At 41.4% G+C, this 15879-nt stretch overlaps 1 protein-coding gene across 2 annotated transcripts; it reads left to right on the forward strand.

Moving 5' to 3' along the window:
- Nucleotides 1-999: 999 nt before the first annotated feature.
- LOC148352472 (uncharacterized) lies at nt 1000-12907 on the forward strand. Of its 2 annotated transcripts, none has more exons than XM_088352813.1 (8): nt 1000-1305; nt 1400-1518; nt 2874-2934; nt 3016-3083; nt 5774-5876; nt 6638-6756; nt 9753-9898; nt 12572-12907. In XM_088352813.1, exons 1-8 carry the CDS (start codon nt 1245-1247, stop codon nt 12678-12680), a joined length of 786 nt encoding a protein of 261 aa, XP_088208939.1. In that variant the 5' UTR covers nt 1000-1244; the 3' UTR covers nt 12681-12907. The 2 variants fall into 2 exon arrangements, with proteins under 2 accessions (XP_088208939.1, XP_088208940.1); XM_088352814.1 differs by lacking the exon at nt 12572-12907 and adding an exon at nt 12070-12507.
- Nucleotides 12908-15879: the final 2972 nt, after the last annotated feature.

The following is a 15879-nucleotide window of genomic DNA, read 5'->3' on the forward strand; positions in this document are numbered from 1 at the left end:
GGATACTGTACACTGTTCATCTATATTAATATATATAATTTCCTTTGAATTATAATGGTAAAATGTGTTCTGTTAACTTATTAACATGCTTGAATTTCTTCCCAATAAAAATGCATCATAAGAGCTCAATGCTGTTCCATTCAGTCAAATTCCTCCCCCATAGCGAAGTGGGCCTTTGGGTAGAAAACTGCTTGGGCTAAAGAAGGCCCCACTCTGGCCCTGTACTTAAGGGTTGCCTTTCTTCAGATGGGACTGGGAAGATTCTTAGAGTTGATGGATGGAGCCAAATACAGGACATTTCCTTAATTAAATTTAATCTAATCTAGTGTCCGCTGTGTTACCACATTTGAAATGAATGGGATTATCTCATTAGGACGGGGCGCCCAGACTGCCATCACTACTACAGCCACTTTTCTCTGGTTGGGCAGAGCGTGCCTGTGGGTGGGCAATGAAAGAGATTTTTCTACCTTTACATTTGCAATTATGAATGTAGAATTGAGCCATAAACGATAATGAGATTGCCCAAAAAGGTTTCTTTAGGCTTGTATTTATATGCAGGGTTGGGTAGGGTTACTTTAACTGGATTACTTTCAATGACTTTTGGATTACTCCATTACCAAATATGCCAATAAAAGACAGAAGAAACTAAATATGAATGAAATTACTAAATTTTGTGCAGGCTTGGGGAGTAACGCAATACATGGAACGGCAAAAATCATTGTTGGCAAGCTGTTTGGATTTATTTTCATTTTGTTTCTGTCGCATTTTATGTTAGTTTTGCCGGAGATCAAAGCCAGGAGAGAAAGCTTACCACGTGTTGTGAGTCATCATTTTATTCATATATTTTTCTTTTGTCTTTTAATAGCATATTTGTTATTAGAGTAATCCAAAAGTAATTGAAAGTAATCAAGTTAAAGTAACCCTACCCAACCCTGTTTATATGTCTCGAAGTAGAGCACAATTCTAAACATGACGTCATTGTGAGCGAAGAGGGGCGTTCACGGCCCCTACTGACAGTCTGCGGCTGCACGGCTGGCATGGGCAGGGCGTGGGTGCTCGTTTCCATGCATCCTTTCGATTTACAGATAGATTTCAACCATTTTGTAAAAAAAATGCTCATTATAACACCGGCGAGTGCACCACCACCACCGCCTCAAATATGCTCAAAATAGGCGCTTCCTGTTAGCTCCACCTGTACTCTTGTGTGTCTTGAGTTCTTTGCACAAAAGTGATATTTTTAGAAAATGGCAGGATGCTTATCGGAACCGCTTTGTCAGCCGAGCGTCTACCATGAAGCTTTTAAAGGTAAGTTGATGTAATATCGCCTAGCGTTTTAAGTGTCTCCCGTTGACTATTTTGGCGTCATCTGAACTAAATCGCTTGCTGGTGGTGCGTTCAGTGGAGCTCCAGGTGAAGAGACCCCTGGTGCCTCTCCACCTGAGACCAGAACAGGTGGCGGCGGAGATGCTGTGCCTCTGTGGGCAGCTGGACCTCATCATCAGGGCGCAGATGCGAGAGGTAGGCACTCATCCGAGTACCCGTGAACGCAGCATTTTCCACAATGCTACACAACAGCAGGGGATACTCAGTCAAATGCTAACAAAATGCTAAGTAATTTTGATAAGCGGGACAAAGCGACAGTATTTAGAGAATGCCGTCCGTTTTGGCAGTAAATAGGGTATTTTTTATATTATATTAGCAGAGGTGGGTAGTAACGAGTTATATTTATATTTAAATTTTACTTGAGTAAAGGTCCTGTTACTTCGTAATAGTATGACTCAAGTAAAAGTTAAATAATTACTTGTGTTCAAGTAAAAAGTAATCAAGTAACTACTCAAGTACTGGGTAGCTGAAGCAACGTCTTATTTATTTAATTATTTTTTTAACAACTATTCAATCAGATCATCTAGTCCGTCCATTATTATCTGCCCCGCTTATCTTCAGTAGGGTCGCGGGAGTGCTGGAGCCCATTCCAGCTGGCCTCTGGCAGTGGGCAAGGGACACTCTGAACTAGTTGCCAGTCGCAGGGCACACAGACAGACAACTCACTCACTCATTCACACAATTTGGACCTGCCAATTAACCTGACATGCATGTTTTTGGAATGTGGGAGGAAACCAGAGTGCCCGGAGGAAACCCATGCATGCACGGGGAGAACATGCAAACTCCACATAGGGAGGCCGCAGTAGCTGAACTTGAACCCTGAACCTCTGCACCGTGGGGCTCCGCGCTAACCACCCATCCACCGTGCCGTCTCTAAGTCTGTCCAATCAACAATGGATTACAAGTCTGTGTAATTGTAACCCCTACCCCCAACACAGAGAGGTATGGTACTGCTGGGCTGTACTTGCCCAAGACACACCACAGGAAAGTGGTGCCCCTTCGAACAAAAGTGGTTAAGGGATTGTGTATGTAGTTGTTTTGTGTTCTGGTGCTCTTTTAGGATTTATCCAAAAAACATACTTTTGCGGGTTTTGGAACGGATTAGCGCATTTACATTCAAAAGGCGTCTCTACTTACAAATGTTTCAGGTTACAAAGTAGAGGTGTGTGTGTGTGTGTGTGTGGCTACAGCTATATACACTGCACATACAGTACAGTATAAATTAATGTTCCTAACCCTGCGCACAATTGCCACCTAGTGGTTGTTTGGGTCACTGAGCAAATCTACATGAAAGAAATGAGGTCTCCAACAGAATAAGAATAGAATAGAATATACCTTTATTATCATTGTTACAAAATGGGTTATACATATTGTGACAAAGAAATTGGACGTGGCTCTCCAGTTTCACATTTTACCGTGAGGTTAAAAAAAAATATATATAATGTATATAAAAAAACGATATATGTTGTTTCTCCCCTTCCTTTTGACAGTTCCAGCAGCAAATAAGACAAGGCTGTAGCCCAGAGGAGTCAGACACTTTCCAAGCTCAAGGTCAGTGACCGTATCATTTTGTACATGATTATACTTCTGAACATTGTATTTCTTGACGCATTTTCGACCGTCGTCTTCCAGGATCGGAGATTCTTGACCAGATGCTGCAGTGCCTTGAACACTTACCAAAGCCTATGCCACAATTGGAGGTATTACATTTTAAGCTGGACTATATTTTTAATGAGCTAAAAACTGACTACCGTAAATTCCGGACTATAAGCCGCTACTTTTTTCCCAAACCTTCAACCCTGCGGCTTATTCAGTGATGCGGCCAATTTATGTCATTTTTCTAACGGCCACCAGCGGCGCTCAAGTACAAAAGGTAAAATTTAGACCGGTGGAATATATGCGCCGGGGAAGACTGCAACTTCTTAGCTTGTGCACAAATTAAATTAGCGTAGACATATCCTCGTCATGCAAATTGCTAAAAGAAAGGCACATGACGTAGCTTTCAAGCTAAAAGCAAACGAGCAGTCCGATAAAGGAAACAGAGCTACTGCACGTAAACTTCACTTTGCGAGCGTGTTGCAAGCGTGTTTTTGAATAAGGGAGCGTCGGACGAAGTCTATATGACAAAGTCTCTTTCTCATATTGAACACACCAGTGCACTGTGTCTGTAATTTTTGGTCATTTAGGTTGACGTTGGATCATTCAGAAGTCTTCAGGGAACTTCTGGGGTCAGTTGCCTGAGCTGAGAGAATGATGGCCAATATTTTTGCAGCACCTGCTTTTATTTTTTCCCCGGTGGTAAATATTTTATTAAATGTTAAAATACTTTGGTTCTACTTCACGATTGTGTCTCACATGTTGTTGATTCTTAGAAAATATTTTCAGTTTTTAAGCTTTAAGTTTGAAGCCCGAAATGTGGCAATATGACAGGCTGTTCTTGGCGAGCAAATACCTTCCTTATGCACTGTACATTTAGAATAGAATATAATAGAATATAGAATAGAATATACCTTTATTGTCATTGTTACAAAATGGTTTAACATATTGTGACAACGAAATTGGGCATGGCACTCCAGTTTCACACATTCACAGTGAGGTAAAAACCCCAAGAAGATAAAGGAACAGAGAAGATAAGGTTATAAAACAAGGAGGATAAGGTTATAGTTATAATAGTTATAATTTACACAAAATGTACCCAAAATTAACTGTCAAGACCAAAACGGAGACGAGACCCACTTGCGTTGCGTTTCTCTCAGTTTTATTTGAGGAAGGGAAAGGGTTGCCCTCATGATCCGGTGATCGCTGGGCGCGGGAAGCAGGTCGCTCTGAACGCGGAAATGGATCTTCCGTGGCGATCGATGGCGGTGCCGGGAACGGAAAAAAGGGTCAGTAGCCGGGACAGGAGAGCAAAAACATGGTCGGTGGTAAGCGAGTCGGAAGCCAGGACGGGAGAGTAGACGTGATCAGGATCAAAAACGGGTTGAAGCCGGGGGACAGACAGGAGCAAAAAACAGGTTGGAGTCAGGGTCGAAAAAAAGGCTTGCCTAGTGTAAACTGAGGTTCGCAGACGGACTGACAGCAGGGGACAGATAGGAGTGGGTTTAAATAGGGACAGAGAGCCAATCAGAGTCCGAGGCAGTTGGCACCAAAGGAGCGGGCACAGGTGAGTCAAATCAGTAATCATGACAATAACTACTATAGGCCGCTTGGGTTAGATCAAAAAAATGATGGCCTTATATCACTTATCCCTGCCTATACTGTGTAACAAATATATATATATATATATATATATATATATATATATATATATACACATACACCGTATTTTCCGCACTATAAGGCGCACCGGGTTATAGGGCGCACCCCGAAAAAATAGTTTTTGGTCCTATATTTGACATACATAAGACGCACCGGATTATAAGGCGCTACAATGGGAACGTCGACAAAACAGTCAGATAGTTAGTCAAACTTATTACCTCCTTAACATTCCCAAAGCTTGCAAAGAAGCAAATACGTGTCGTAGACACGTGCGGATGCCGTGTCCGTACGATGTCACTCAAATGCGTCGTTCCAAATATCATTCGGAAGGGTAAAGTCTTGGGATTCAAGAAATGCCAATCATTCCTTAGTTTCTATTTTCTTTTTCGCTCGCAACTTTACCGTGCATATGACAATAAACACTTGGAATTGAGTTTAATTTAAAAATAGACACTCCATTCCATCCATTATCTGCACCGCTTATCACAGAAACATCGAGTTCAGTCTGAAACAAGATACAGGGAAAATATATAGCCGGAGTAGCTCACCGAAGTTGTTGTGTTCAATAATAATGTGCAACCATGGTCCTCTTATATCCGTGAGTGTAGTAAATCCAGGAGAGTAAAATATTTACAAATACAGTACAGAATAGTAAAATACTGTTTTCTCTATGCCGTCAACCCAACATGCTATTCACAATCATCTTTTTCGGCCAATTGCAGGCTTTGTTTTGCCCCTTTAGCCTATGCCAGCCTGTAAATGATAAAAAGGATCTGCTCCCTTTACCTCCGAATAACCTTAGCCAATAGTGATCGATTCAAATGATGATTGACACACTGGTTAGCCAATGAAACGCCGGTAAATAAATCCCAGCATGCACCGCGGACTACTTTGCGTTCGGGGGAAAATCTAGTTGGCGGCTGCTTGCATTAGTTGCAAGACTTTGCAACTTAATATTGATCCATAAATAAGGCGCACTGTATTATAAGGCGCATGGTCAGCTTTTGAAAAAAATAAAGGCTTTTAGGTGCGCCTTATAGTGCGGAAAATACGGTATATATATATATATGTATATATATATATATATATATATATATATATATATATATACATAATATGATTTCTCCCATAGGATTACCTGGACATTGTTGGTTTGTCTGCAATGTTTCCACGTGTGGAGGTGTTCCTCATTCAAGGTAGTCCGGTCGACATGTTGGAGAGGCCACCAATGGACGGTAAGAGTTTTTGATAGGAGCCGCAATAGGAACGTTTTGACTGCAGGAACACCGTGCTAGGTTTACAGGGTAGCCTTGTAAATGTGTGTCAAACTTTTTAAATAAGATGGTAATCCTGCATAGTATTCCTTATTTTACTAACTATATCTGTTGGGATATGATATAATGAAATTATGTGTTTAATTGCTGTTAAAAATGTCGGAAAAAATTGTTAAAACGTCACGAAATTGTGAATATGCTTAATTGCTGTTGTGATTGTCGAGAAAATTTGTTCAGACCTCACATTGTTTATTTGCTGTTAATAGTGTCAATAAAATTGTTCAAACAAAAAAAAAATCTGTTATTTGATCACGTCTTTTTTTCTGTAACTGTAACGGAATACACTTACTCATGTGACGCCGTTACATGTCTTCAGTTACTCCCCAAACCTGCATACACAAAACCAAAACAAAGAAAGCTTCAAGCAGCAATAAAGAAGTTTACTTTACCTTCATATAATACACACTGTGTTAAATATGGTGAAATGACATCTGAGCCCTTTAGTGTTACCTGTGGTGTTCCGCAGGGTTCAGTACTTGGCCCCCATTCTTTTCAGTGTATTATTTGCCCTAATTTACGTTTTTGATGAGAGGTTGGTGTCATAATAGTCTGTAGTTTGCAATAGTCTTTGATCTGTGCAGCCCTTTGAGACTCTTTGTGATAAAGGGCGTCACAAATAAACATGACTTGACATATAATTTCAATTGCTGCTTCCTTTGCAGACTATTTCTCCCACATCGCCAAACTGAATCAGCTGCTTGTGCTGAGTCAGCAGCTGGAAGAGGACATCAGGCACCTGGGAAGCCACAAATACATCGCGCACCAGCTCTCTGTTCTATACGTAAGCTCACTTACACAACATCCCTTTACTTTGAAGTTGCTTGCTCTTCGAAATCCAGGTTTCGTTCGTACGGGTACCAGAAATCCTTGAAAATGCCTGAATATTAATGTTGTGTTTTTAAGGACATGAAAATGCTTGAACTTTGGGTGAAGTGCTTGAAAATGCTTGAAATTGTTGCCATTGCCATGTTTCATGGCTGTGTGACCCTAAAGACCAGGGGTCTGGAACCTATGGCTTGCGAGCCATATATGGTTCTTTTCATGAGTACCTATGGCTCAGGGGGAGAAATAGAAATTGTGCAATTTGAATTAATTTGCTGTTTACTGAGTCAATTTTTACATATGCAAGTCAAAATGAAGCTGATGTGTAAAGGGTTTGGTCCAGTATATATACGACACCATTTTAACTACAGTTTACAGTCAAGGTGTCACACCAACAGACCCTGTTTGGGCTGTAAATAGCTAAATAATCCTTTATACGGAATCTCATTAAACAATCTATGTTCCTTGTTGAGACGATTTATGATGAAAAGGCACAGGACAAACTTTAACCCAAAACAAAAGTTTCACCCAGAAGCTAAAGCGAAGCACCTAAAGCGATTTGATTGGGTAAGCGGTAGGAACGGGCGGGGCTATCGGCAAGGAGCGCTTACTATCTTTCCTTTGCTCAGCACCGTCTGCACTGAAGGTGATGTGGAGCCACCGCTGGGATCGTCTCGTATGTATTCAAAAAAGATGCGGGAGTCAGTGACGTCAGAGGGAGACTTTATTGAAGCAAAAATCTCAAAGTCTCTCTAGATATGAGTGGCTCTTTATAGCTTTAACACAGCATGAGTAAACAGTGGAGCCCGTACCCTTTCACGTGGCGTGTACACGTGAAAGGGGTTTTGTACTCATCACTTCTTAGGAAGTGTTTTCCTCTCTGGGGCGGCAGTGGCTCAGTAGGTAGAGCGCTCGTCTTGGGATCAAGAGATCGCAGTTCGAATCCCGGCTCCTCCGTGTTACATGCCGAAGTGTCCTTGGGTAAGACACTGAACCCCTAATACCCCCAATATGCAGGTTAGCGCCTTACATGGCTGCACGGCCGCTATTGGGAAATGTGAAGCACACTGTAAAGCGCTTTGGGAAGTCTTGACTTGAAAAGCGCTATACAAATGCAGATCATTTCATTTCTCTCACTTTTCTCAGAAAAAGTCTTTGGTCACCCTGCTCCCTGCCAAAATCTCTTGGCAGGACAAACGCCAGTCCTTCGTCCAAGGCGATCATTAATAATATTTGTTTGCCAAGAATTTCCCGTAATGTAAGCAATCTCTAAACCACAACAAAGGTAACCACGTTTGTATCCTCGTTTGCAGTATTTTGTGACATTTTTACGAAAGAACTTTGCTTGCACCTTGTTTTGAAACGATTGTGTAGGACAAAAATGACAGTCAAAGTGAGCCTCAACACTATTAAGTATCTTTGGAAGGGAGACAAATATTAAACGATATATTTATAATGACATGGGACACAGGCTCTGGCATTATGATTATTATTTCATAGATTATATCAAATAATCTAACGTCACACACACAGTGAAATAAAATGAGCTAAAGAATTAGCTTTTGTCTGGAGATCGGGTTTGCTGGCTTTGTTAAATTTATACGGTGCAAAGAGAAAAAAATCAATATATTTTTGCTTTTATTGCTCTTTGGGTCGAAAAGGTTCCTGACCCCTGCTAGAGTCCATTCAATGAATACAGGTATTTATTTTTAATGTGCATAAAATGACACTGACACGCTTGCTCTCAGTCAATGTGACGTTGTCATGTGAAGTGTCACTGCCCCCTATTGGTCGCACCCAAGAGGACAGCTATAGCTAGAAAACCAGCTCTTTTGGGTCGTCTCCCAAATGGCTCTTTAGATTTTTTTTAAATAATAATAAAACATAATGCACCAAATCATTTAGTAATTTCATGTGTTTTGCAGGATATCCCTGCAAGGAACATCAAATATAAATTAGAATATTCAGAAAACTACTTAAAATAAATTGTAAAATACAAAACAATTTTAGCTTTTCACACATTGAACAGAAGTCGAACCACCCAAAATCCCTGAAAATTCAAAACAATATAATAAAATAAAACAGTTCAGTGCTATAAATAAAAGATTAAAAAAAATAACTATTTACCGGTACTCTTCTCTTTTAACCAAATTAGACATGGATCTTCTGAAAAACATGGGTTTTGCACTCCGGTTTCCTTCCACATTCTAAAAACAGGTTAATTGGCCGGTCCAAATTGTCCCTATGTGTGAATGAGCGAGTGACTAGTCTCTGTGTCCCCTGCCCACTGCCCAAAGACAGCTGAGATGGGCTCCAGCACCTCCGCAACCCTACTGAGGATAAGCGGGGCAGATAATGGATGGATGGAAGTCAACATCGAAGAAACGTTCTTTTGATGTTTCTCACACAAGCTCTTATTTTACGGGAAATGGGGCAGTCATGCACGTTAACCCAAACGCCAGTGATTCGGCGGTCGTTGGGCGGAAGATGTAAGGCAGCAGTCTGGCGTGGAATGACAGGAAGCCAGAGGCCGACGAGGTCGATACCAATTGCACGAGCAGATATCTGACATATGGGGTCGATACCGAACAGGACGGGTCAGACAAGAGTGATAAAAACAGGAGATCGAAATTAAACAGGAAACAATACGGGACAGGAAACACAAGCAAGAAACCAGACAGAGTCAAAACCCATATCTTGCGGGTGCCGAGGTTCGTTGACGGACTGACAAAAGGTGAGTGAGAGCACTGAACTTAAATAGAAGGGAAGCCAATCCGTCAACGAGCTGCAGATGGTGCCACACAGGCTGGGCCAATTGGGCGCCATGGCAACCGTGACAGGCGCTGGATTTCTTCCTTGAAAGGAAATCAAAGAAATTAAAAAATGGCATTGAAAGTGCTTGAATTTGGCCATGAAAAAGTGTAAAAAACCTTAAAATTCATTTTTTTCCCACAGCAAGTAATCAGCTCATTCCAGGGCATCAACATTTTCTCAGAGACAAAGAAGGACATCGAGGATAACTTCAAGCGGATGAAAGAGTCCCTGGTGGCAGAGGAAGGCTCCAGGCATGAACCTCAGTTGGCTTCTCATTATGTTCAGTGGTGAGTTCACAAGTATTATGTATAACATAGAATTGGCTGGATGAACGGTTCCTATAAGGAGGATAATGGATAAATAAAATAACAATAATATTTACTGTATACAGTAATGCCTTGGTTATCGCGGTTCATGGGGACCAGAGCCCCTCGAGAAATAGGGAAAATCTGCGAAGTAGCTTCGACTGACCTCGAAATGACACTCTTAAAGACTGAGAGTATATGACTGTGACAAAATAACAACTATAGATCGATAAAGATATATAGAGCATTTGAATAAATCGGTTCAGTGGTTAGCGCTTGTGCGGCACAGTTCATGTCATGGGAACCTGTCGTGGGTTCAAATCCAGCTCCAGACTTTCTGTGCGGAGTTTGTATGTTCTCCCCGTGCTTGCGTGGGTTTCCTCCGGGCACTCCGGTTTCCTCCCACATTCCAAAGACATGCATTTCAGGTTGATTGGCCGGTCCAAATTGTCTCTAGGTGTGAATGAGCGAATGAGTTGTCTGTCCCTGTGTGCCCTGCGATTGGCTGGCAACCAGTTCAGGGTGTCCCCTGCCCACTGCCCAATGATTGCTGGGATGGGCTCCAGCCCCCCCGCGACCCTACTGAGGATAAGCGGTACGGCTAATGAGATTAGATGAGATCTTTATTCCTATTATACAAAAGTAGCAAAATCGGAGGGCTTCTCCTTTTTATGTAAGAAAGCAAAGAAAAGAGTGGCTGGCTAGCTTCACACTAGCATCGGAAATCCTCACTTTGAGTCAGGTCTCCGTGATGATTAAATACAACCATCCTGAAATGCTTTCCTACGAGTTGTAGCTCCAGGTCATCCGTTTCACGGGTAATGGATCTGGCGTTGGTGAGATACAGGCTCGGCAGGGATAGCATCTGAGAGTTATTAGCCGCGGAAGCCTGACCTGCAGGGCTGTCTTGTAATAATAATAATAATAATAATAATAATAATTATACTTTTTTTCCAAAGTCCGTTCATTACACCCAAGGTGTCAGGAACCGGAACAGGATCAGGACCCAAATTCTCACACAAGCCTTTTATTTTACAAGAAATGGGGAGTTATGCACATTAGGCAGCAGTCTGGCGTGGAATGATAGGTAGCCAGAGGCCGAGGATATCGATACCAATCGCCCGAGCAAATATCGGACAGATGGGGTCGATACCGGACAGGACGGGGCAGACTGGATTGATATCAAAACAGGATATCGAAAATAAACAGGACAAACTAGACGGGAACGAAAACTGGAGAGAATAATAAACAGGACAAAAAGCTTTGAGACTGGGAGGTCGGTGGTTCGCGCCCCGGCCGAGTCATTCCTAAGACTTAAAAAGTGGTCGGCGGCGCCCTCTGTTGGCTGCGGCTGCATCGGCTCGCTACAACGGGTCAGGTGCAATCGACATTTCGTTCTGTGTACATTGTTACACAGAATGACAATACAAGGAAATTATTATTATTATTATTATTATTAATAGAAGGGAACGAAACCGGAAACCGATATTAGCAGGACAAAATAAACGGGAACAATACCGGACAGGAGATAGAAACAGGACAGAGTCATAACACGTGTCTTGCAGGGCAGAGGTTTGTTGATGGCCTGACAAAAGGAGAGTGACACAACTGGGTTTAAATAGCAGGGAAGCCAATCTGTCAATGAGCCGCAGCTGGCGCCACATGGGCAGGGCCAATTGGGCGCCATGGCAACCGTGACAGGTGTAAAGGTCAAAACAATGGACAAAAGTGCGCAATAATAGTCAAAATAATGAAATCTACTTCATATTTACATTTTGGCCCAAATAAGGAGAGAACTAATCAGAGAAGCGAACAAGAGGAATGATTACATTTGATGACCTGCAGGCATACGCAGCTGAGGTGGGACAAACTGTGTATAAGATAATTAGTTGTACTCTGCATAAATATGCCCTTCATGGAAGAGTGGTAAGAAGAAAGCCCCCTGTGAAAAAAGACCATTAAAAGGCCAGTTTGCAAGAAGCCACATGGGGTCACAAATATGTGGAATAAGGTGGTCTGGTCAGATTACACCAAAGTTGAACTGTTTGGGCTCAATGCAAAGCATTAACTTTGGTTTAAGAGTAACACTACATATCAGCCTGAAAATACCATCCCCACTGTTAAACATGGTGGCAGCAGTATCTTTTCTTCAGCAGGGACTGGCAATATCGTTAGAGATGATGGGAAGATTGATGGAGCCAACTACGGGCGATTCTGGCAGAACATCTGTTGGAGTCTCCAAGAGACCTGGGAATGGGGCGCAGGTTCACCGTTCTACAGGACAACATCCATAAACATCAAGCAAAATCTATAATGGAATGGTTTAAAACTAACAATGAAAAAGTGTTAGAATGACCAAGCCAAAGTCAATCCTACACAGACTCGGAGCTTTTGTGAAAAGATCTAATAAAATGATGTGTGCACTAACAAGAAACCATAAGGAACTTGTTTTTTAAGGAAGAATGGGCAAATATTTCTGTTTCAAAATGTTTAAAACTTATAGAGACATAAAAAATATTTCGAGTTTTTTTATCTCTAAGTTTGAAGCATGAAATATGGCAATATGTCAAAAAGTTCTAGGAAGGATGGGGGGCAATACTTTTGCAAGGCACTGTATGTGAAAATCCATCCTGACAACCTATTTTTCTCTTGCAGGATATTATCCATTACTCACAAACTGACGTCAACAGTGCTGTCACTACCAGACGAGCTCATCGATGACCTTGACCAGGCCATGACCTTCATGTCCCAGTTTGTGTCTTGATGTTCTGTGACCACTACGCGCTGTGGGCTACATTCTTGATCTTTTTTTTTCCCTAAAGACTCAAACGGTGCTATTCCACTAAATTTAGGGGCTTATCAATTCATTTAAAAATCCAAAATGTACATTTTTGCAATGTTTTTTTTCCGAACACTGCACTAATTGTGACCTTGTGTTATAAATGCTTTTTATACCTGTAACAATAAATTAAAATGCCAATGGTGACTCGCCATATGTGGGATTATTAAATAAATTCCCTGTGGTGTTCCACAGGGTTCAGTACTCGGCCCCCTTCTTTTTAGCATTTACATGCTTCCATTAGGTGGTCTGTGCAGCCCTTTGAGACTCTTTGTGATTAAGGGCGTCACAAATAAACATGACTTGACTTTTAGGTTCAGTGGAAACTAAGAGTCAGAGGTTGTTAGTAACAGGTTACATTTACTCTTGTTACATTTATTTGAGTAGGTTTTGAGACATTTGTGTTCTTCTCAAAGTATTTTTAAATTGCTATACTTTTTATTTGAGTAGATTTGTGAAGAAGAAACTGTACTCTTACTTTTCTACATGAGGCTACATTGAACCCGTTATTTAAATCCCCTCCCCGTAAAAGGCATCCGTCAGTCCGAGCTAAGGTACATTTCTTTTGTTAGAGACTTTGTTTATTTTATTTAGATGAGACCAGTGACCCAAACAACCACCAGGTGGCACTTGTGAGCTGGGTTATTTTTTGCTGAACTGTATGTGCTGTGTATATAACTGTAGCCACACACACACACACATTTATTTTTATAAATTAGTTGGCGTAGACGATCCGTGTCTCGCTGCGGGTTCAATTTCTGTCATATTTACTGATTAGCACCATCTGTGCCCACTCATTTGGCGCCAGCCGCTGCGGGCTACCTGAATCGTTGCCTGTCCTTTTTCAAGCCCAGTCCTGTCACTCTCCAGTTGTCTGTCCGTCAGCGAACCTCTGTTTCTATACGTCAAGCACTCTGACTCCCGTTTTCTACCCGTCCGTTCCTGATTTACCTGTTTGTCTCCGGCTACGACCTGTTTTTGATCCCGACCACGTTTTGCTCTCCTGTTTCGGCTTACGACCCGTTTTTGATCCCGACCACGTTTTGCTCTCCCGTCCCGGCTTCTGACACGTTTTTGATCCCGACCACGTTTTGCTCTCCCGTCCCGGCTTCCAACCCGTTTTTGATCCCGACCACGTTTTGATCTCCTGTCCCGGCTTCCAACCCGTTTTTGATCCCGACCACGTTTTGCTCTCCTGTCCCGGCTATCGACCTGTTTTTTCCCGTCCTCGACACCACGATCTCCCGCTCCGGAAGATTCGCGTCCGTATTCGGATCTCGTTCCGATTCTGTGCGCGGCTTGCTTCCCGCGTCCCAGCGAGCACCCGATTGCAGGCGCTGTCCTTCCCCTCTATCTCAATAAACTTGTGAGTAAATGTTACGCGATTGGGTCTACCCATTGTGCTGGTCGTGACAATTCCTGGGATCTGGCCTGAGTATTTTGGATTAGGGAAAAATGGTCTGAAGTAAAGCACTTCAGTTGAGATTTATTACAAAGTTACAAAATAAAATAAAGAGTTTAATAAGGAGAGCGTTCTCCCACCAAAAGCTACACAAAAATGTTTCTCCCCCTCTCTTATAGAATTTGCAAAATAGAACATGAAGCTCTTACAGAATACAGCATTAAAATATGTGGATAAATGTAATATGCATTTATAACAATTAAATGAATAATGTGATTATCATAGTAATACTGTTATGATTAAATAATAACACGCATTTAGCTAAAGACTTGTATCGTGACAACATACAGTACTCTTGTCCTTGTTCCATGGACCGACTGAGGAAATCATTTCTTCTTCATGCCATGAAACTCTTTAACTCCACCCGGGGGAGTAAAAGCCCACATTAAACCCCACCCCCACATTTGCATATTACCCTATTTTTATTACAGTGTGTATTTTATGTATTACTATTTAAATACTCCATATCATATCACGTTATATTGGGTATTTCTGTATTCTATTTCTTTTTATTATTTTATTTTTCAACACAAGGATACTGCTGGAAGTTTGAATTTCTACGGGGATGTATAAAGTATCTATCTATCTACTTAGTGACACATTTTAATAATCTATATTTCTATATATTTATATATCCATTATCTGCATTGCTTATCCTCAGCAGGGTCGCGGGGGTGCTGGAGTCCATCCCAGTCATTTTCAGCCAGCGGGCAAGGGAACTGGTTGCCAACCAGTTGCAGGGCACCCAGAGCCATACAACTCACTCTCTCAATCATACCTAGGTACAATTTGGACCGGCCAATTAACCTGAAGTTCATGTTTTTGGAATGTGGGAGGAGACTGGAGTGCCTGGAGAAAACCCACGCAAGCGCGGGGAGAACATGCAAACTCCACACAGGGAGGCTCAACTTCTGCACTGCGGGGCTGCGCGCTAACCACCCAGACGCTGGCTGAGCACACAGACTAACAATTTATTGTGGATTGGATGGACTTTGATGGTAAAATGATCTGATTCAATGGTTGTTTTTCTTTTCACCATGTACTTTTTTTACTTTTACTCAAGTAATTATTCAGATGACTACTTTTTTTATTTCTACTTGAGTCCGAAGTAATAGTACTTTTACTTAAGTACAATTTTTGGCTATGCTACCCACCTCTGCTTGCAGTCAGGTGAGGCTCTTAGATATTTGAATTAAATGCAGGTATCAGAAGAGATTACTCCCACGAATTTTTAACTCATGGTACCAGAGATAGCCCCCAGGTAAAATTGTGTACTGTATTTCAATGAACTGATCTATTAAATAATTAAAAAAACGGTATGATATATTTGTCAAACCACTGTTGATAAACATACATTTATGTTTGAACAGAATTTCCTTATGGTTATTTAAGAATAAAATATATTAAAAAATAAATACAATGTTCGTGTTACTGCACAATATTCCGACTGGTTATCCTCTGATTTGGTTCCTGGATTAAAGTATTGTTAATTCCGATTTGAATTGAGTTACATTTTATTTAGATTTTTAGGGATCTATCCAAAGACTATAATCAATTATTTCGAAACTTATAAAAATAAAAATAAAAAGGCGTTTATCTACAGGTAAATATCCGGACTACACGCACGTGTCCAATTGTACTTCCGGTGTTTGCCATTCATCT

The sequence above is a fragment of the Urocampus carinirostris genome, chromosome 14, assembly GCF_059441175.1.
Source record: "Urocampus carinirostris isolate Australia breed hairy pipefish chromosome 14, RoL_Ucar_1.0, whole genome shotgun sequence".
Lineage (NCBI taxonomy): Eukaryota > Metazoa > Chordata > Actinopteri > Syngnathiformes > Syngnathidae > Urocampus > Urocampus carinirostris.